The sequence below is a fragment of the Triturus cristatus genome, chromosome 2_1 (assembly GCF_964204655.1).
Source record: "Triturus cristatus chromosome 2_1, aTriCri1.1, whole genome shotgun sequence".
NCBI lineage: Eukaryota > Metazoa > Chordata > Amphibia > Caudata > Salamandridae > Triturus > Triturus cristatus.
Window position 1 is genome coordinate 1,187,700,221 of NC_140581.1, and position 20,837 is coordinate 1,187,721,057.

General features: G+C 46.7%; 1 protein-coding gene across 1 annotated transcript in view; it reads left to right on the plus strand.

Moving 5' to 3' along the window:
• The first annotated feature begins 1,088 nt into the window (after window positions 1–1,088).
• CHRNA6 (cholinergic receptor nicotinic alpha 6 subunit) overlaps window positions 1,089–20,837 on the plus strand; it is a 460,970-nt gene continuing 441,221 nt past the window's right edge. Inside the window, exon 1 of the mRNA XM_085640867.1 lies at window positions 1,089–1,507. Coding sequence (XP_085496993.1) covers window positions 1,429–1,507 — 79 coding nt within the window. The 5' untranslated portion in view covers window positions 1,089–1,428. The remainder of the gene's footprint in view (window positions 1,508–20,837) is intronic.

Below are 20,837 nucleotides of genomic sequence, written 5' to 3' on the forward strand. Positions count from 1 at the left end.
ATTGTAAACACAGTGTTTTAAAATGCAGGAAAGCAGGATGGGTTTACAAAAAAAATAAGTGAAACTTTTTTTTACGCGTAAGCCAAAACCCACAGACCACTGCATACTCCTAAAAAAATATTTTTTACAACATTGAAAGAGAGGACGGTGTCCCCATGGTACCTCTTCCCGTTTGCAAGTGTGCTGCAACCTCCTTCGAAGTGCTGGTAACCTATCAATGATTTGCGGCCGCAACCGAATGCATCAAAATATGTAATTAGGCACACAGTGATTGACGTGCCATACTATAATACTATAATAATGTGTTAGGGGGACAGGGAAACACCATTGTCAGAGCAATGCCTTTATCTGGGATGGGAGTACCCAAAAGACTGACCCAATTAAATATTATAATGCAGTTCAGTAAGATTATTCAGAGATGGCATTGTCCCATGTATAGTTAATTTATCCTGTTAAGTGTGTCTTTTTCTCTCTTTGATGACATGAAGAAATTTGCAAAGCAATTTATTTTCCCTTTGAAATTTGAGATAAAGATATGCCAAAAGGCCTGGATAATGAAGCAGAACAATGTGTAGCCAGGCGTGTCTTTGAAATGATTTTCATTCCTTCTAAAAAGACTTTTAGGATCTGGAAATATCTTTCAAATGTATGTATCTGAGTGAATTGTAGAAATGTTCCTATTCGCAATACGACTCTGTGGACCGGGGTAATCATGATATTCTTTCTGTCGAGGGAAATCAACTCTTCTTTCTGTCCAGTATAGCATGAATGAACACATTGGTTAAGTCCAAACAGACTGGCGGTGGCGGGTTCATTGCAAAGAAAGCTCCTCCCACCGACGATGACAACCAAGCCTCAGGTATGCTGGAGTAACCCGAAAATGTGGGGCCTCCCCGTATCAGGGGCATCGCCCTGCCTCCTGCGGGTTATGAAGCTTTCCCTTTCCATTATATAAAAATATATTATTTATGAAATGTGGCGACTGGCCCATGTAGGACGGCTTGCTCGTGGAAAGAAAGGCCTGTGGTGTAATCACGCGTGAATGTTCTCGAACGTGCGCGTGTGTGTAGGGCCAGCGGAGGGGGCTACAGATGCTGGAGGAAGCGGCGGACGAGGATACAAGGCGGCTGGCAGCCTCGCAGTGTGCTCTCTGGAGGATCTGTCACCGATATTTATTCGTATTTTCGAGACAAGTCCATAGCAAGAGGAGGCGGAGATCCTTCCGTCTTCCCGCCAACGGTGGCCCGTCGACTTAAAACATTTGCAGCCATTGCCTCAGCAATAATAAACAGGATTTAAATTAATCTCACGAGCGAACACCTTCGAGTGGGGACATTCATTATTTACTTTTCTACTTTTTAGTGCTTGCTCGTGCAGCCTGCTCATTTTTGTTTTCTCTTTCACGGAAGGAAGGGGCTTTGCCGGAAAATGTTCACTCGGGACTGTTTTGGATTGCTGTGCGGTGGGTTGCTGGCGAGGACATGCCTCCTGCTAGCCCTCTTGAAAGGCAAGTAGCTCTTCAGGTTGAGGCACGTGCATTTCCGGTTATCTTTAATAGCCTGTATGAATATACCTTGTTTCTGTTTTAGCTTTAGGTGCACCCTGTTATTTTACTTCAGACTCAGGTTGCTGTTTTTTCTTCACAGGCTCTGGAAGTCTTCCAGGTGACTGATGTAGGTGGAAGTTCATAGTTACATTACTTCAAATGTATGTTTAAATGCAGAACCCTACCTTTGAAATACTTTTCAGGGACGCTTTCTTCATAGGAGTCACAGGCGCAGATTTTGTGATCACTCACTCTTTGGCTCGTTGAGAGCAGGTCTCTTATCTACTGCAACTCCATGAAATGATATATTGTGAACCTTGTATAATGTGCCTCCCAATGTTTTATATTTAGTACATTTTAAAAAACAATAAGAGAGCATACTATTTACACTTTAGAACACCGAGTCCAATTGTGTACGGAAATTTACATTTGTGTAACAAACTTCAATAATATTTCAGCATGTAAAGCCCACAGCGGTGAATTTTGATACAAATTGTGTTTTACTTTTATATATGATAGAACACTTACGGACATATTTACAAACAAATGTCAGAGCGCGGTGCTGCGCTAAATTTGGCGACGCTGTGCTCCTCCATTTTTAAAATGTAGGGATATGCCGTATTTACAAATATAAGGCGCACCCATGTGTTTCCACTAGCGCTGGTGCAAAAAAACTGCCTAGCGCCAGCGCAGGTACTCTGCCGCCATGTTGCAAGAGTGCCTGCGCTGCAGGGGCGATTATTCAGATAAAGGACACCTTCCTGCTCCTAAACAATCATTCATGTGGATTTGCTCTTTCTATGTGTGCTGCAGTACACATAAAAAGACCAAAAAGCAAGTAGAAATTAATAATTTCTCCTCGTATCACCATTGTTTTGTAACACCAGCCTTAGTTTCAGCCTTGTAATCTGCGCACCGTCTAAAAGCAATGGGTGTTGTGGTGGAACGCCCACAGCAACACCCATTTCATGTCCCTTTACCGTTGTGGACTGCTGCAGAAAGGGGCATATTTACAAGGTGGCATTAAGCCACGCTAAGTGGCTTAGCGCCACCTTGTAACTATGGGGAATGGTGCAACACCACTGGATCGTCGAAAAAAGTGAGACTTCAGTGGCAAAAGGGGTTTGTAAATATGCCCCTTGGTTTCTTCAAGTAATGAACATTGCCTGTGAACATGACCTAGAACTTTGCTAAAAACTATTTTATTTTTGTCTCATCCTGTACTTCTGTGTATTGGCTGATGGGGGTATGGTTTTGGATGGTAGGAGCATACGATGGACAAAGTTGAGAGAATATGGTACTAGGTAAGACTGATTCACAAAAGCATGTATCATTACGAGAACATTACTACAGGACTGAAGTACTCTTTCATGAACTCCTACATGCCTTTGTTACTCGGCCCTGAAACATTAAATTCCCTATTAGTAAAAGTAAAAAGAAGGCACACTCCTTCTACTTGTAAAGATTGTATAAGAATATTCCCTTTTAATTTCTATTTAAGATGTTTCCTTTTTAGTCCTATTCAAGAAGTTTTTGGGTCAATCCATAAACACATGTGAAAATACGTAAAAGAGCACAACAGACGCACTCTAGGCTGAACAGTTTCATGTCTCCTGTTTCAAAGTCAGCTGATTAACCTCTCTACTAAACATGAAGTCCAGTAAGTAAAGCGTTCATGACAATTTTGATTTCAACAGCCTTCTGGCATGAAAAATATATTCATTTTACTAGGAGCTTTAATCTGCATATCTTGCTCCTATCGCTAACAGCACAAACTTGATCATCTTCAGTGTAGCTAGTAGTGGAAGTGCATTAAAAAAAAGTATGGGAACTGTGATTCTGGGGCGGAGTCAGTAAATGTGGGGCGGGGGTCAAAGGAATTGCTAAAAATATTCTGTAACTATTATGATGAGCTTTCACTTTCAGGTAACTGCATATAAAAAATACACACACCTTAAATGTAAAATAAACATAAGATAAAGTCAGCTGTGGGAAATACACTATTTTAGCCTATGAAACCCCTTTTGGTTAATGTGATCACTGGAGATGTCTGTGTGTAAAGAGAAAGACACATAATTGAATCCTGGTTACTGCAGTGGGGAACAGTGATACATGCATTTTGGTGCTACGAGGTCTCAGTCTTTGTCAGAAACCACTATAAATATGTCAGTCACAACTTTAAACATGTATTACACGGTATAAGATGGGCTGCAACAAAGTGCTAAGAAAGATTTAGGTTTAAAATGCTTTCAAATTATAGATTTTAGTAATAGGCAATCAAACTGTACCCAATGCAAACCTTTCCTACAAGTGTCTACTAAAAGCACGTAGTCCAGAAGTCAGCTGCTAACACCCTAACATTACCTCTCAAAAAGAAAACATCTTTGTTATTAGGAAGCTTGAATTGGTTCCATCAATTAAAGTCAATACTGGCTTCCAAGGATGCTTTATATGTGCAGATCAATCTATTGCACACATTTACATTTCTTTGAAGTAGCAGGCATCCTGGCGAGAAGGCTTGTTTCCTCTTTAGTTCTGTGTCCCTTCCATGGCTCCACAGAACAGAAGACCTCCCTCTCGTTCAGCCAAGGCATTTTAACTGTTCCAAAATGGTTGTATTTTAACAAAAAGTGGGGCAACTGTTTTTGTCAAATAAAAAAATTATGAGCACATCATTCCCCTCCAGTCCAACCCACATCAACCTCTGGGAGTAGCTGCTTAAATAACGGCTTGCATCACAACGGGGATTTGGGGGGCAGCTGACTACCGGGAGGTCTGCACCCCAGGCAGTTTGGAAGGGTGGTGCAGCCTACGAGCCACTATTTATTTTTGGGCTATCTTTGTAGCCCAAGATAGCCCAATGTATAACTAGTTTTCCGTTGGGCTCTCTGTCACCATTTTAGGTTCAGGTGACCTGGTGGCTGGTGACCGGGAGCAAGTAGGCTATTTTTGATTGTCATGCGTTAACTGTTAAGGTACTGTATTGTGAGAGGAATTACTGGTTGTAGTCAATCATGTCTGTAGCAGATAAAAAAAGTTGCAGAGGCGATGCGTTTGTTGATGGAGGTTGGGTGCCTTGACCTCGTGGTTGGTGATACAGCAGCAGTGGTACAGCAGCAGGGCCTGTGTCCCACCTGGACTGGCCGCAGCAGTTATTGTATGCTTGCCACCACGCAAGTGAAGGACATCCATGGTGGCATTATTCCTGGTTGAAGTGAGTGCGAGGGGCTGCTCTGTGACCAGGAGAGCGGCCCCTTGTGGTGCGGATAAGAAAGGAGGGAATGCAGCTGGGGCAGGCTGAGCTGCATTGCCCAAGCACGCCCAGGTGTTTTCTAGGGCAGGGCATGGGAGAGTAGCATTGCAGCAAGGGGGCCGGGCTGGGGGTTCGAGCTTGCACACGACCAGCGTTGACTGCACTTCCCACGGAATAAGGTATGTGGCACATCTGCGCCAATTGCAGGAATATGGGGCCACAGGAAAGCCGCATTTAAAGAGGCAGGCGGCGTCAGCGAAGCTGCCCACTATCAGCAAGCAAAATTAAGGGGCTGGCCAAGCCAGGAAGTGAGCAAAGAGAGGCAGCACCACTGCTCTACCAGCTGGGGAATTACATTTGAATAGGGCCCAAAGGGGAGAGGGGTGGGAGGTGGCATCATATGTGGATGACAGGGAGTGTGGTACTTATGGTATTTTCTTGAGGAAAGGCAGGAGGGGGGAAAAGGGAGAAAAGTTAGCTCAGGCCCACGTGGGGGAGATATGTTGTTTTTGCAGTGCCTGTCAGGGTAAGGGCAGGGGTCATCAGGAAAAGGCCATATAGAGAGACCACAGAAATGGCTGGGCTATCATGGAGTGAGCTAGGGGAGGGGGCAGGGGCATGGTGGCACAGCTAGATGAATACCTGGGAGGGGAGGGGGTTTGCTGCCGCAGAGAGATGCTGGAGGTTTTGGGGGATGAGGGGAGAGGTACACATGGAACAAGTTTTGATGCCCTGCAGGGCAGCCAGGACAGCACGGGTGGGGGAAGGGCAGTTAGGGACTCCACGTTTGCTATAATGGCAGCCATGCTGGAAAGGAGTGGGGAGGAGGACGAAGAGAATGAGGACGGCAAGCAGCACGGACAGTGGGGTGGATGTTGGATTTGAAGCTAGCACAGGATAAGTTAACAGTGGCAGGTGATTCTGGGTGAGCTGGGAGCCTCGGGGTACATTGTGGAGTGCAGTGGCAGGCGGAGAGGCACAGCACACCAGACATGTCATCTTTATTGGAGTTACAGGAGCAGTGAAGATATCTGGACTCGGTAGAGCTGGGTGTGGTTCAAGAGCACCAGGGAGAAAAGATGGTTGAGCCCGCACGGTTCGCCTGAAGTCGTCAAGGTATCACTACAAGCCATATGCAAGAAGGTCTGGAATGACCTCATTGGACCCTCCGGCTGGAAGATCTAGAAGGGCCTCCAGCGATTACAATGTGGTGGACATGTGAGTAGTGTTGGTGGAGTCGCAAAATGGGGTTATTTCAGCCCCCTGAGCTCCGCACGTTGGCCTACCACTCACAGACCAGCAGAGGTTTACAGGCAGGATGTGGGTACGGGCCCCAGTCGGGACGATGTGGTGGACTATGACTTGGACAGCCTGGAGAAAGGAGAAGTGCAGGATGAAGAGCCAGGAAGTGATGGGAAGGAGGGGTACAGCTAATATCATGTACAGTGTGTTACAGGCAAGCATGGAGCAGCTGAGTAAAAAAGGTAGAGGCGCAAAGGCCCCTGATGAGGCGACAAGCAACAATATGGGCACTGTCCTTGGAGCCAGGTAAGGGCCTGGTCATTGCGGTAGGTCCAGAAATGGTATCCACAGGTGAGGATACAGGGGGATCCAGGGCGGGGCAGGGGTTCGGTTGCATATAGGAAAGTATATCACTCACATGGGTGTGGGTACGGAAGAAAAACAGGAAGGCGTACAGAGAGAAACAAGCGTGGCAGGGGGAAAGGAGTGGGTAGTGGCAAAGGGTCAGGTAGTGAGGGGGTCACAAGAGAAAAGAGGAAGAGCTGGAGAGTAAGGAACTCAAGATAAGGATGTTAACCTACATGGTAGTCACCAAGCCGTGAAAATGCTAAAACTCTTGCATAGGGAGATGCACACCAAAGAGGGTTCAAAGGAGGAGGCATACAAGCTAGTGAAGCGGCCAAAAGAACACCTGAAGATCAAAAATTGGACATCAAAATTCTTAATTTATGCCAGCATTTACTGTCAGAAGTAGCCAGAGCTCTGCATTGCCATGTTCAAGTACATGAATGTTATTCATAAACAAAAGGACCTGACAGTGGAGCCTTCTAATTACCAGCACCTAACCTGTTTTTACCCTCTTTAAGTAATTATGTCTTATATATTAAATAAGAGCTGTGTGCACACTAAATAGTACCCACCGTCACAGTACTTGTTCCCTACAGGAACTTAACAATTCAAAACAAAAGCACAGGTGCACCACTCAGAATTTTTTTTATATCAAGAAGGACAAGTAAAACGTCCATTTCCAGAAAAGAGAGTTCTTCAATTTTTTCTTTTTTCTTTCTCTTTTATTGTTTCATTTTCATTTCACGTAGATAAAACACAACACAACAAGGGGGTGCCTTTAGCCCTGGAGAAAAGAGTGGGTCCACATACAGTGATATCCTTTCTGGGCATTGAAATTGACTTTTGTCAATGGAAGCCACAGGACAAAAAACAGATGTTAAGTCTGTTGGATTGCATGCTTGTTCGAGAGAAGGTGAAGGTGAGGGTGGTTCAAGTTCTATTAGGTCACCTGAACTATGGATGTAGGGTGGTAAGGGCAGGCAGGACCTTTTGCAGAAGGCTGAAGCTGGCCCTGTCAGGTTTTTCATTACCTCATCATCATGTAAGGCTCTTAGCAGGGGTCAAGGAGGATATGAGGGTTTGGTGTTTTTTCTTGCAGTCCTTTAACTGGATTCCACTAGTGCGGCAAGATGATTTGAACTGGGATGTGCAGATATTCTCTGACACAGTTGGGGGACTGGGTTTTGGTCTGTTTTGGTATCTCAGGTGGTGCGCTGAGTCAAAGCAGTGGGCAAACAGGGGCAGAAGCATTCCTTTCTTGGAGTTGTTCCCCCTAGTCATAGCAGTGACCTTGTGGGAGCAGAGTTGGCACACAGGAAGGTGCAATTATGAGTTGATAATATGTCTGTAGTGGAGGTGGTGAACAAGTAGTCAGCCAGGGCTGCGCAGGTTCTGAAACTGCTGCGTGTATTTGTTTTGTTTTGCTTGTGTCATGATATTTCTTTTAGAGCGCAGCATGTGCCAGGTGTGGACAATCACATTGGGATGCTGAAAGAGACCCAACGCCCATGCCAGAAAATTTGTAGTTGGTAGGCGATACTGAATGGTAAAACTGGTGGTAGTGTCCCTCGCGGAGTCCACATGGCAAGCTTACAGTCAGGCATTGATGGAGCTTTTGGCTTCAGGGGCGCAGAGCAGGGAGGAAGGTAGGTTGTGGTCAGAGGATGTGATTCAGTTTATACTGTATTTGATTGACAAAGACCTGTGTCGGGTCACAATCCCAGGTAAGCTAGCAGGCATGGTGTTCATGGGCAAATTGTTGTGGGGTATACTCCTTTAGCGGGCCAATTGGGGCGCAGGATCGTGGAAAGGTGGGCAAAAGAACTGGGGAGTGGGTAGGCGGATGAGGAGACCGATAACTTGTCAGCTTCTGTGCAGAGTTTTGGGGCAGTTGCCGCGGGTATAAAGCAAGAAGACAATGTTGATTGTTCTTGGTCCTTATATCATGGCCCTTTCCAGTTGTCAGAATTGTTGTGAAGCAGAGGCCAGGAAGAAGTGCTGTGGAACGATGTTTCTCACCAGAGGGGTAGATGGGAGGCCTGACTTCATTACTCCAAAACAGATCAAAGAGTGCAGTCTTGCATGTTTTAGGTTACTCTGGGCAATGCCGGTGATGTGAGGGGTGCGCTGGGCTTTATGTATCGGATCTAGCGCAGGTTTGTTTTTCAGACAGATCTGGGAAGAAGATCACTGCTTTTCAGCTGCTCTCAGTATTGCAAAAAGCTCTTGTGAGAATGGGTTTGCTCCCTGCTGATATTGGAATGCATTCTTTTTGCATTGGCACGAAGGCAGGGGCACTGGGTTGTACGTGCGAGGACATTATGCGCTTGGGGTGTTGGTCTTCCAACCGCTAAGGGCGCTATGTGCGGATATAGGGGGAAGAAATATGGCCAGGGGGGCAGCCTTTTTTTAAGCACTTACTGCTTTTTTGTTTCCTTCCAGGTACCATGCAGGTTCTGGGGTGAAAGACGAGGCCATCTGAGAGATAGGCCTTATGTTCATCAAGTTGGGGGAAGTAGAAGCTCATCAGAGATATTTTGGGGCCAATTTGGGTTTGAATAAACTTTTGTTTCTGATTACGTGGAAAGGAAAAGGTGGGTTGTTCTGGAGGGATTTGGTAATGTGCCTTAACAGAATGATAGAGGGTGGTAGGTGTCCAGATGTGCTGATCATTCACTTAGGTGAAAATGACCCAGTGAAGGAGAAGAGTGTGGTTTTAATGAGGACGATGAAAAAGGAATTGCAACAAATCATGGAGAATTGGTCCAGCTGCTTTGTCTTAAATGGACAAAGTTTATCCCGAGGAGGTCTTGGAGGGGGGCGACTAAGTATGCCACCATTGACAGGGCGAGCAAGAAGGCCAATTGGGAGATTTCCTGTTTTTCCACGGATGCTGGCATTGGTGGAATTTTTCATTCTGACATAGAATTTGAGGAAAGGGAGTTTTTCCGCAGTGACAGGGTGCATTTGTCATGCATCTGCATGGACCTATACTTATTAGAACTGAGAGAGGTCTTGTCTAGGACTCTGAGCATCAAAAGATGAGGCATTCTAACAAGGGTCTAGAGGGGGTGGGGGGGCAGAAAAAGTTATCAGGCTCTCTTTTTCTGGGTGGCGGAGATCTCAAACGTTTTACAGGACTTGTCAGAAGTTTGGTTGACGGTGCCAGTTGGGAAACTATGCCCAAAAGGAGGGTAGACAAGTAGTTCAAGGTTCATTTTTGGACATTTGGTTGCTTAGGGGTTCATACAATCCAGTCATAGGCTGTAGGGGGAAATATAAAGGGGCATATTTACGAGGAAGTGGTGGAGCGTGGTGTTAGCCACATTGGCTTAGGTATTCAGCCAAAATATCGAGTCAGCAATACCGACTGTCACAATTATCGAGTTGTAAATATCATGACACGTAAACATCAACAGCAAGAATGTCTTGGACAAGAATATCGATTTTACGGTAAGCAATATCGATTTTTAAAATATAAAAGTCATTAATATAATTTGCAAAAATATAGGGGCCTATTATCATGGCGGGCGGCTCGCCACCGCCAAATCGGCAGTGGCGATCCGCCCACCAAAACTCCCTGCCGGACGGCCATTTACCCCCTCCACATTAGCATGGCGGGGGATACTGCAGTGGACGGAAAAACTGTCTGCCGAATTTCCGCCGGCAGGCAATCGTCTCGATTGCCTGCCGGGCGGAAAAGGCCCATAATATGGTGGCCGTGCCTTGCAGGCACCGCCATCCATATTATGATGTGTGCAGTAAAATGCCTTTCCATGGCGGAGACTCCGCCATGGAAAGGCATGAGGAGTTTACTTTGGGGGTGTTGAGCTGCATTGGCATTCACAAGGTGGCAGGCACAGCGCTGTGCCTGTCACGTTGTGCATGCCAATGCACAACGTGCATTTTTAACATTGTGGCTGGTGCTGCTTACAGCACTGCCCGCCACAATGTTAAATATGTGGGATGCGACCGCTAGGGTGGCAGTCGTATCCTAATGGGCACAGCGGGGCCTCCGCACCTCTGGCGGTCAGTCCCGTTTACCGTTACGGCCGCCCACCGTCGTAATGGGCCCCATAGTTGGTTAAAATATTGTTTTTTTAAATTAGTGTTATGTATTTAGCACATACTTTAAATGTATGTGATGTATTTTTTGTATAAGTATTGTTATGTTATTTAATATATGTGGTAAATTTTTTGTAGTTATTAATTTAATTTGAATTACATTTTGCATTTTTTAGTTCCGTAGCGTGTTGTGGGTTTATAAGGGAATAGGGTAGGAAGTAATTTAATTACAATAAATTAATGATTATTTTTCATTTATTAATATTTAATTAATTGATATTTTATAGTGTTAATCACTATTTAAATTTTTTGTGGTAAATTTTATGTGTGGGTTGTCGGGTTTAAAGGGTTAAAAGGTGGGAAGTAATTTATTTGTAATTAATGATTAATTTGTTGTTTATTAATAATTCATCAATAATTAATTATGGTAATTGTGTATAAAAAAAGGGTGCGGGTTGTGGGGTTTATAGGGGTAAAGGGTGGGAAGTAATTTATATTAAAGCAGTTAAAAATTAGTTGTTGATTGATATTAATTATTTGATAATTAAATATGGAAATTGTGTAATTTATTTTAGGTGCAGGTTGTGGGGTTTATGGGGGTAAAGGGTGGGAAGTAATTTATTTCTAATCAACTAATAATTAGTTGATCATTAATATTATTAATTATGTTAATTGTTCAATTACATTGTGTTGGGTGTGGGTTTTGGGTATATAGGGGTTAAAGGTGGGAAAGTAATTTATTTTTAATTAAATAATAGTTATAAAATAATTTATTAGGTTAATTCTTTACCTTTTTTGTGTGTGTGTTTGGGTTTATAGGAGTAAAGGGTGGGGAGTAAATGAATTTTACTTACTTTATAATTAGTTGTTAAATATTAGTTATTTATTTGAAAATTAATTGAAATTATGTAATTCATTTTTTTAAAGTTTAATTTTAGGTGTGGGTTGTGGGGATTATTGGGGTAAAGGGTAGGAAGTTAATGAATTGTTTTCTAGTTAATAATATTTGTTTAATTGATAATGAATTATGCTAATTGTGCAAATAAATGTATTTTTGTTCGATTTTAGATGTGGGTTATGAATATTGTGGTGTTATATGGTAGGAAGTAAATAAACTAAATGTATGTAATAATGTTTTTGTTAAACAATTTCAAAACTAAAATATTTATTTGTATGAATTTTTTTTATTTAGCAAATAATTTTTGGGGTATTTGTGATATGTATTTAACATTATAATATGTTTATATTTTGGTAAAACTTCAAATATTAAATATATTGTTTTAATTTTCAACATATTTATATATTTTTTAATTTTTTATTTTGAACTGACTGGAGTGGGAATACTACATTTTACCCCTCCGCAATTCCAACACTTTTCCTACCGTTCACTGACTGAAGTGGGAATAGCAAATGTATCCCTCTGCTATCCAACACTTTCCCTACTGTCGCACTCATTGGAGTGGGAATAGTAATTTTTACCCCTCTGCAATCTAGCACTTTCCCTACTGTTGTACTGACTGCTGCCGGAATAGTACATTTTATCCCTCCACTATCCAACATTTTTCCTACTGTTGCACTTACTGGAGTGGAAATAGCAATTTTTACCCATCCGCTATCCAACACTTTTCCTACTGTTGCACTCATTGGAGTGGGAATAGTAATTTTTACCCCTCCGCAATCCAACACTTTTCCTACTGATGTACTGACTGGAGTTGGAATACTAAATTCTATCCCTCTTCTATCCAACATTTTCCCTACTGTTGCACTCTCTGGAGTGGAAATAGTAAGTTTTACTCCTCTACAATCCAATACTTTCCCTACTGTTGCACTCATGGGAGTGGTAATAGTAATATTTACCCCTCCGCAATCCAGCACTTTCCCTACTGTTGTACTGATTTGAGTGTGAATAGTACATTTTATCCTTCCGCTATCCAACACTTTCCCTACTGTTGCACTCACTGGAAGTGGAATTGTAATTTTTACCCCTCCGCAATCCAACACTTTTCCTACTGTTGCATTGACTGGAGTGGGAAATGGTAAATTTTACCCTTCCACAATCCAACACTTTCCCTACTGTTGCACTGACTGGAGTGGGAACAGTTTTTTTTTATTAATTATACATTTTATTGTTGTGTTAAGTGTGGTTGGAATAGTAAATTGTAGTATTTTGTAATGTTATATTTTATGTAATTTTATATATATTAGTTAGAATAGTAAATCTAATTTTTGTGTGATGTAAAATATTATATTACTGTTGTGTTGTCTTAGGTGGGAGTCATTATATTTATTTAGTATAACAAAAATTATTTTTAATGTTGTGGGAAATGGATATTTATTTATTTTTTCTAATAACATATTTTATGTTGCTATTTATATAAATATGGGTTTGATTTATTATTATAATAATATGTATAATTGTATTTTGTTTGTAACTTATTTTTAATGAAATTGTAAAATATGTGTATTGTTTGATTTTCATTTTATATTAAATTGATTCCCTTTTTAATATTTTATTCTTTTTGTATATTTAAATATGTTTACATATATTTTTGATAATATTATGCTATTTATATTTAAGATTGTTTAAATTATACTATACATTAAAATATTAGTTCATTTATATTTTTATATATGTATACTTATAGATTATATATATGTGTGTCTGTGTTTATATACTCGTGTCCACATTAACACTCCTCTGCTTTACACACCATTCATCAAGGGCACAAGAAGACAGCACCAAGCCGGTCAGAGAAAGAGAAGCAAACAGGTCCATAATTCATATAGAAACACTTTTATTCTTTTGTAAAGTTTTTTAAATTTCAGCAAAGTGCATGTGCATAAAATGGGCATAAAGACAAATGCGTTTCGGCCTGGGGCCTTTGTCGGGGTATGTGTTTACATTTTTTTTTTTTTTTTTTTTTTTTTTTGAAACCGTTTATTGCAATCTCAAGTATATACAAGTATGGGCCTACAACCTTCCGGCCGGCCGCTAGAGTGACAGGAGCACCTGACAAACGTACAAGAAGGCACTTGGCGTTGCAGAGAAGTAAATCAGAAGGTATCAACGACGTGGGCCACATGACTCTAGGCCCACAATACGGTTTCATTTTATACAAACACAACAACACAAAAAAACCACACCCGCAAGGCAACCCGCAATCGAAAGTAACCACACGTGCTCCTCAGATGAGGGACCCCGACCATCCATAGGAATCTAAAGAGGGGGAAGGGAAACAAATCCAGGACTGGGGGAACTCTGTGCCCGGGGCTGGGGGAGGGGGTCAACTAGGGGGACGGAGCCGGTGAGGCAGCAGGCAGCAGTGGTGGCTCGCAGATACCCCCGCGGTAGGCGTTCCAGGGGCCCCATACTTTCACCCACGCCCCAGGCTTACCCCTTGCCACATACACCACCTTTTCTCGGAACATGCACCAATCCATGTGTTCTTTCCAGGCCGACACCGCCGGGGGCCGCTGGGACCCCCACAGTTGAGCGATGTCACGCTTAGCTATCATATATCCCAGAGTCACCCATCGCGTCTGCGGAACCGAATAATCAGTTGGTTCCCACACATTCAGCAAGCATCTCCTCGCTTCAGGCAACAGCGCGACATGCGTAACCAGTCGCAGGACCTCATGCACACCAGGCCAGAATCGCTCCACCTTCGGGCATTCCCACAAAATATGCAAAAAAGTCGCCAAAGCACCACACCCACGCTTACACAACCCATCCTCAGCATAGCCCATACGCAGAAGCCTTGGCCCCGTCATGTAAACCCGGTGGAGTATCTTAAGCTGGACGAAGCGAAGGCGAGCCGGTATGGCCACCTCCTTCGGAGAGGCCACCGCGGAAATCCAGTCTTCGTCGTCCAACTCCAACCCGTCGGCAACCCAAGCCTCACGGAGGCCAGTCAGCAGGCCCGAGCGGTCATTAATCAATTTTTTGTAAATAAGGGAGATCGTGCTGTCCGGAACGTGGCCATCCAGCACTCTATCCTCCAGGGGGGAAGACTCCGGGATGGAGGCGACGTCTGGGAAGACGGAGCCCAGCGCGTGACGGACCTGCAAGTACCGAAAGTATTCACTGCCCTGCAGCTGAAACTCCGTCTGCAGCGTCTCGAATGTTTTAAATCCCCCTCTCGTCCAGAGGTCCCCCACTTTACTGATGCCGATCGTGTCCCACTTTTCGAAGCCCTTCGAGGTCCACAGGGAGCCCAACCGCTGAGGCGCATACAACGGCGACGCCCGGGTCAAACGGTCCTTCCACCCCATAGCTGCATTGGCCGCGTGCCACACCCGCACCATGACACGCGTGGGCCCCGTCAAGCGGGGATCGGGCGCGCCAGAGTAGAGCGCTCGATTGTAGTCGCCACCGGGCAGGAGCATCTTGTCCATTTCAAATGCCGGGTTTAAGGCGGGCCCATAGAGGCCGTGATTAATTGCAGCTAGCTGGGAGGCCCAGTAATACCGCTTAATGTCCGGGAGGGCGATCCCCCCGTCGTACCACGGGAGCGTCAACTTCGCCAGGGCTATACGCGGCCTCCCGTCCCAGAACAGGCGGCGCTGTAGACTCTCCACCTCACGGAAGTAGCGCGCCGGGACTAAGTCCATAGTGTTCTGGAGAGCGTACAGGAAGCGCGGCAACGACATCATCTTAAACAATGCCGCCCGGCCGAGCGGCGAAAGCGGCAGGCGCCGCCAGCGCGCGACGTCCTCCTTGAAGCGCTGGAGGGGGGGAAGCAAATTCCGCTCGTAGCGGGCCTCCGGGTCCAGCGTGATATAGACACCCAGGTACCGAAACCCCTGCGAGGCAATCTGGATCGGACAGCCCCGCGGGAGGACGGGAGCCTCCCCGGAAAGCACATAGACACAGGATTTAGCCCAGTTGATGACGAGGCCTGAGTTACGGCCAAAGGAGCGCAGGACATCAACCAGGACAATCAGTGATTTGCGCGGGGAGGCTAGGTACAAAAGGATATCGTCAGCGTAGAGGGACACGCGGTCCTCATACTCGGGGGTCCAACGGAGACCACGGATGGAAGGGTGCCACCGCAGCCACTCCGCCAGGGGTTCCAAGGCCAGTGCAAACAGGAGCGGCGACAAGGGGCAACCCTGTCGCGTGCCCCGTCCCAGCGCGAATGGGGCCGAGACTCGTCCGTTCACTACCACCTGCGCTAATGGACCCGAATACAACAATTTGACCCAGCTGATGAATCCCGGTCCAAATCCAAATTTCGCCAGCATCGCCCAAATGTATGGCCATTCGAGCGTGTCAAACGCCATGGTGGCGTCTAAGGACGCCAAGATGGCCGGCTCCCGCACAAACGGAACACGCGCGAGCACCCCGTGCAAGCGCCGCAGATTGAGGGCCGTGTTGCGATGGGGAATAAAGCCGGACTGGTCTTGGTGGACCAAATCGCCCACCACGCCGACCAGCCGGTTGGCGAGCACCTTGGCAAGGATTTTGGGCTCCGCATTCAAGAGCGAGATAGGCCGATAGGAGGTAACCCGGTCTCAGGGTCTCCCCTCCTTGTGGATCACCACGATTGTAGCCAGACGTTGGTCCGGCGGGAGGGAGCCCCGCGAATGGGCCGCCAGAAACATCGCGCGGAGGTGGGGTGCCAATACATCCGGTCGCAGCTTATACAACTCGATAGGGATGCCGTTCGGGCCCATGGCCTTGCCAGATGCGACCGAGCGTATGGCGAGGGCAATTTCGTCCGAGGTAGGAGCAGCATCCAACGACTCCCTGTCCTCCACCGAAAGGGAGGGCAGCGCGATATCTCGAAGCAGGGCATGGGAATCCGCCTCCGAGCAGGGAGAGACCGGGGAATACACCTCGCGGAAATAATCCGCGAAGCAAGAGACAATGTCTTCTGGCTCGGTGACACGTACACCATCCATCCTCTCAATCAGCGGGACCACACGACTCGCTCTCTCCTTTTTATCCAACCACGCAATCAATTTACCAGCCTTATCACCCACATCATACAGTCGCCCCTGTTGCTCTCTACTGAGGCCCCTGGCTGCCTCCGTGACGAGGGCCCTATAGGCCGCTTGCTTAAGGTGTAGAACATGTAGTGCAGCATCCGTCAACCCACTCCCCAGATCACCCTCTAATTCAGTAATTTCGGCCTCCACCCGGGTCACCTCCTCCTGCTCGCGCCTCCGGGCATGGGATATGAAGGAGAGGGCCTCCCCCCTAAGAACTGTCTTGAAGGCCTCCCACAGGGAGATAGCCGAAGGGACAGACCCCACATTCTCCTCAAAATACCGCTGCAAGGCTTTAATCAAGTCAGCACGAATGGTGGGGTCGCGCAGGTACCAGGCATTGATTGGAGCTACCCTGCCCTCCCCCCTCGGGAGGACATCAAAGTGCAACAGGAGCGGGGAGTGATCTGAAATACCCCGCGCCAGATGGCGCACCTCTCCCACTCTCCCAGCATAGGCCGCAGGGACAAGGATATGATCAAGCCGCGAGAGGCTACCATGGGCACCCGAATGGAAGGTGTATTGCAGCTGCGTGGGATGTTTTAAGCGCCAGCAGTCCACCAATCCCAATGTATCTAAGAGGCCGGACAGCCACGCCTGCGCCCGGGGGAGGTCCCTAGGGGGGTGACGATCCATAGTCCCAGAAACCACCGCATTGAAATCCCCCCCAACCACCAGAAGCCCCCCCGGGAGGTCAAGGAGGAGGCGCCCCAGGTCCGCAAAAGTGGTAGACTGTAACCCCGGTGGGACGTACACTGAAACAAAGACAACTACTTTGCCCTCCATTCTCCCCACCAAGGCAGTATAGCGTCCCCTCTCATCATGGCGCACCTCGTCTATTTCCAGCGGGAGCGAGTTCTTAACCATGATGCCCACCCCCCGCGAGCCAGACGTGAAGCCCGAGTGGGCCACCAAACGATAGCCACGCCGATTCATGGCACAAAAGGAATTACCAATAAGGTGTGTCTCCTGCAGAAAGACCACATCTGGCGAAATTCGTTTCAGATACTGCAGGACCACACCTCGCTTAATCCTATCCCCCAGTCCATTAACGTTCCACGACAACAAAGTCAAGTCCCTGCCCCCCATCACATACAGAAGCCATCATTCGTCCCCCCGAGAGCACCTCAAAAACACCAATACGGTAAAGGGTTTGCCTTGCGGTAAAAACAAACAACACCCCACCCCAACCCACCCGTCCCAACAGAACTCCCCCCTCCCTGCACCCCTGCATGAGCCCAAACAGCCCCCCCAAAGTGCAGTGTGCCTGTCGCCCCATAGATGAGAAAACTAACTAGTCCCCCAGAGGAGGAGGGAAAGCCCCCAAGAGACCCCGTACGACCTCCACGGGAGGGGAACTTACACAATCAGTCAATGATGACAATAATGTTGTCCAGAGCAAGGCCTACTATTAGTCCCTCAGTCCTGACCCGGCGAGCCCTCCCCGCCAACCGCGCCCCCCCCCACCCCCCCGGCCCCGATCCCCGGGCAAAGTGTCCAACCAGTCCCCGGCCGCCTCGGGACGATCAAAAAAGTGCGTGCGGCCATCCACCTCTACCCTCAACTTCGCTGGAAAAAGCATTGCATACTTGAGGTTCAGGTCCCGTAGGCGACGTTTGACTCCGAGAAAACTCAGTCTCTGCTTCTGGACCGCCGGAGTAAAATCAGGATAGAAGTTTACGTCCATATTGTCGAGTCTGACCGGTCCTTGTAGCCTAGAAGTCTGCAGGATAGCGTCTCTGTCCCGAAAGTTGAAAATCCGGGCAATGAGAGGCCTCGGAGGGGCTCCGACCTTAGGTCTTCCTCCGGGGACCCTGTGGGCACGTTCCACCGCAAAGAGTTTACTCAGCCCCCGGGGCTGGAGATGGGTGAGGATCAGGTCCTCCACAAACAGATCCGCCGCCTCCTCCTCACGTCCCTCCGGCACCCCGACGATGCGGACATTGTTCCTCCGGGCCCGACCCTCGGAATCCTCCAGTCGACGATCCATCAGGGCGCTCGCCTGGCCAAGTCGGCGCACCTCCTTTTGGAGGGCCGCCACGTCCGTTGTGAGGCCCGAGGTAGTGTGGGCCAAAGAGTCGACCCGGTCATTCGTCTTGGACAGATCGGCCCTCACCAGGCCCACATCCACGAGGACCGAGTCAATCTTCTGCGCCAGAGTGTCAAAGCGCTGGTCCACAGAGGCCTTCATCTCGGCGATGGCGCCCATGACGTCTCGGAGGGTCAGATCCGCGGGCAGAGCAGGAGCATCAGTCGGGCCCACAGGGGACCTACGCGGCGCCTCTGGAGATCCCTTCTGGAGGGTGTAGCGGTCCATGCTGTTGGATTGATGGGCTGCGCCACGGCGGGTCGATTTCACCTTTGCCCGGTCGCCATCTTGCTTCGTGGACATGGCTCCAGTCCCCAAATCGTGCCAATCTCCTTGAAAGGGGCCGACAAACCAGTTCACGGGCTCCGGGGGGGGGGGCGACCACAGCTCCGAAGGGCGGATCACAGCTGGCGGGCCGGCAGGGCACCCCGACGAGGCCACACCACCGCACGCCGCCCCGCGACCCTACCTCGCTTGGCAGCAAGGAGGGCGCGAAAGCGAAAGTGAAAGTGCGGGGTACGCAAGTCGCCCAGCCTCACCCGCCGCTGTTGTTCACTTTGTCTCCGGATCGCCCCACAACTCCAATCCGGGGGGCTGGCGTGGAGAAGGCCGCAAACCTCAATCGGTGCTCCCGCCGGTGTCCGAGGTCCGATTTGGAAACGGAAAACGGGTGGCACCTCAGCTCGGTCTCACAAACACAGTCCCCTCGTCTAGGACAGGATATGGTCAGGATTTATGCAGGAGGTCGCGGAGGTCCTCGGGAGCCTCGCACCTACGCGGCCATCTTGGTTGCACGCTAGGCTCCCTGTGTTTACATTTTTAAAAGGAAATGTATTTATTGTATTTGTTAAAATATACATTTAGTTATATATACTTTTTTTATAAATTAAAGTTAGTATTTAATTTGTTTATTTTAAATGATAGATATTTTAAAATCATTATTTAATACAACTATATTATTGTAAACAATATCTTTTTTGATATTTTTGTACTTATCTTTTTAAATATAGGGAGTTGATATTTTGGTATTGTATATTGGTCCCACAATATTTTTGTCATCTATATTTTGTGATCGATATTCTGTCAGTGAACCCTTGGCCTTACGCCGCACTCCGCCACTTCTGAAATGCAGGGCTGCACAGTATTTACAAGGATATGGTGCAGCTCTGGGTTTCCTGAAGTGAGTGGTACAGATGCTTAACAGGATTTCGCTGTAGTGCATGACATGGTTATATTCTTGAGAAACATGTAAATTATTTTTTATGCAGTCACTGAGGGTGTTGGATCTGGTACAGTGCAAATATGATATATACTGAATGGGAGGATGTTAATATATTTTTTATTTTCTCCAGCAGGTAAGGTTGCCCCCTATTTGGCTCACCTGGCTGCCCCTGCCAGCTACCCAGGTGACCCCACAGGTCCATGGGTAGCCAATGGCAATCGGGATATGGGGGCCAAACCCGCAAAAATTTGAAAAGATGCGGCCACCACTGGCTGCCAGTCCCGACAGGTGAAATCTGGCCCGCACCTATCCTGGGGGCCTGGCAGCCTGCAGCGTGGGCCCCACTGGCAAAAAGATTTGGAAAAGGAGTCTCGTCTGTTGAAAGAGCATTGATAAAGCTCCATCTTCTAGGACCTTGTAGAACTGACACTAAATCAATGGCAATTGTCACTGGTGGGCAATCAGATATTAGAATTACCTCCCTATCAGCTAGTTGTGTTACTTAGGAAAATAAAATCCAGTCTAGACTGGGAATTATGAACTAGTGAATACAAGGTATACTCTATTTTCCGAGAAAGATATGGTCCCCATGCACCTGGAAGTGATCTCTGAGAGACAGCTCTTAATAACTGTGTGCGTATGGTGTTACAGATATATTTAACATTGGAATTCCTGTCAATAATGGGATCTAATATCTGAATTCATTCACCTCAAAAAATGATATAGTCAGTGGAGTATTCCAATAATGTAGGCACAATGTCACATCAAATTTATTAGCATTCTTGGTAGGACTGTAAACATTGAAAATCGTAAAGAGAATTTTAACAATAATCAGTTCCATTATAATCCACCCCTTTTGCTATCCCTTTCATGAGAAATATGAAGGGTTTTTGCCCAAAGGATGATTACACAAATGTTCTCTTTAAAGACAGAAAACAGAAAAACATGACAACCTCAAGCATTCTTACGTTTCAATGCGTAATCCTCATTCAAATATATTTCTTGCAATAATGCAGTCTTAGTTTCAGTTTAGAAACATGTTCCAGGGTTTTCTGTCTCTTTATGGTAGTTCCAAGACTTT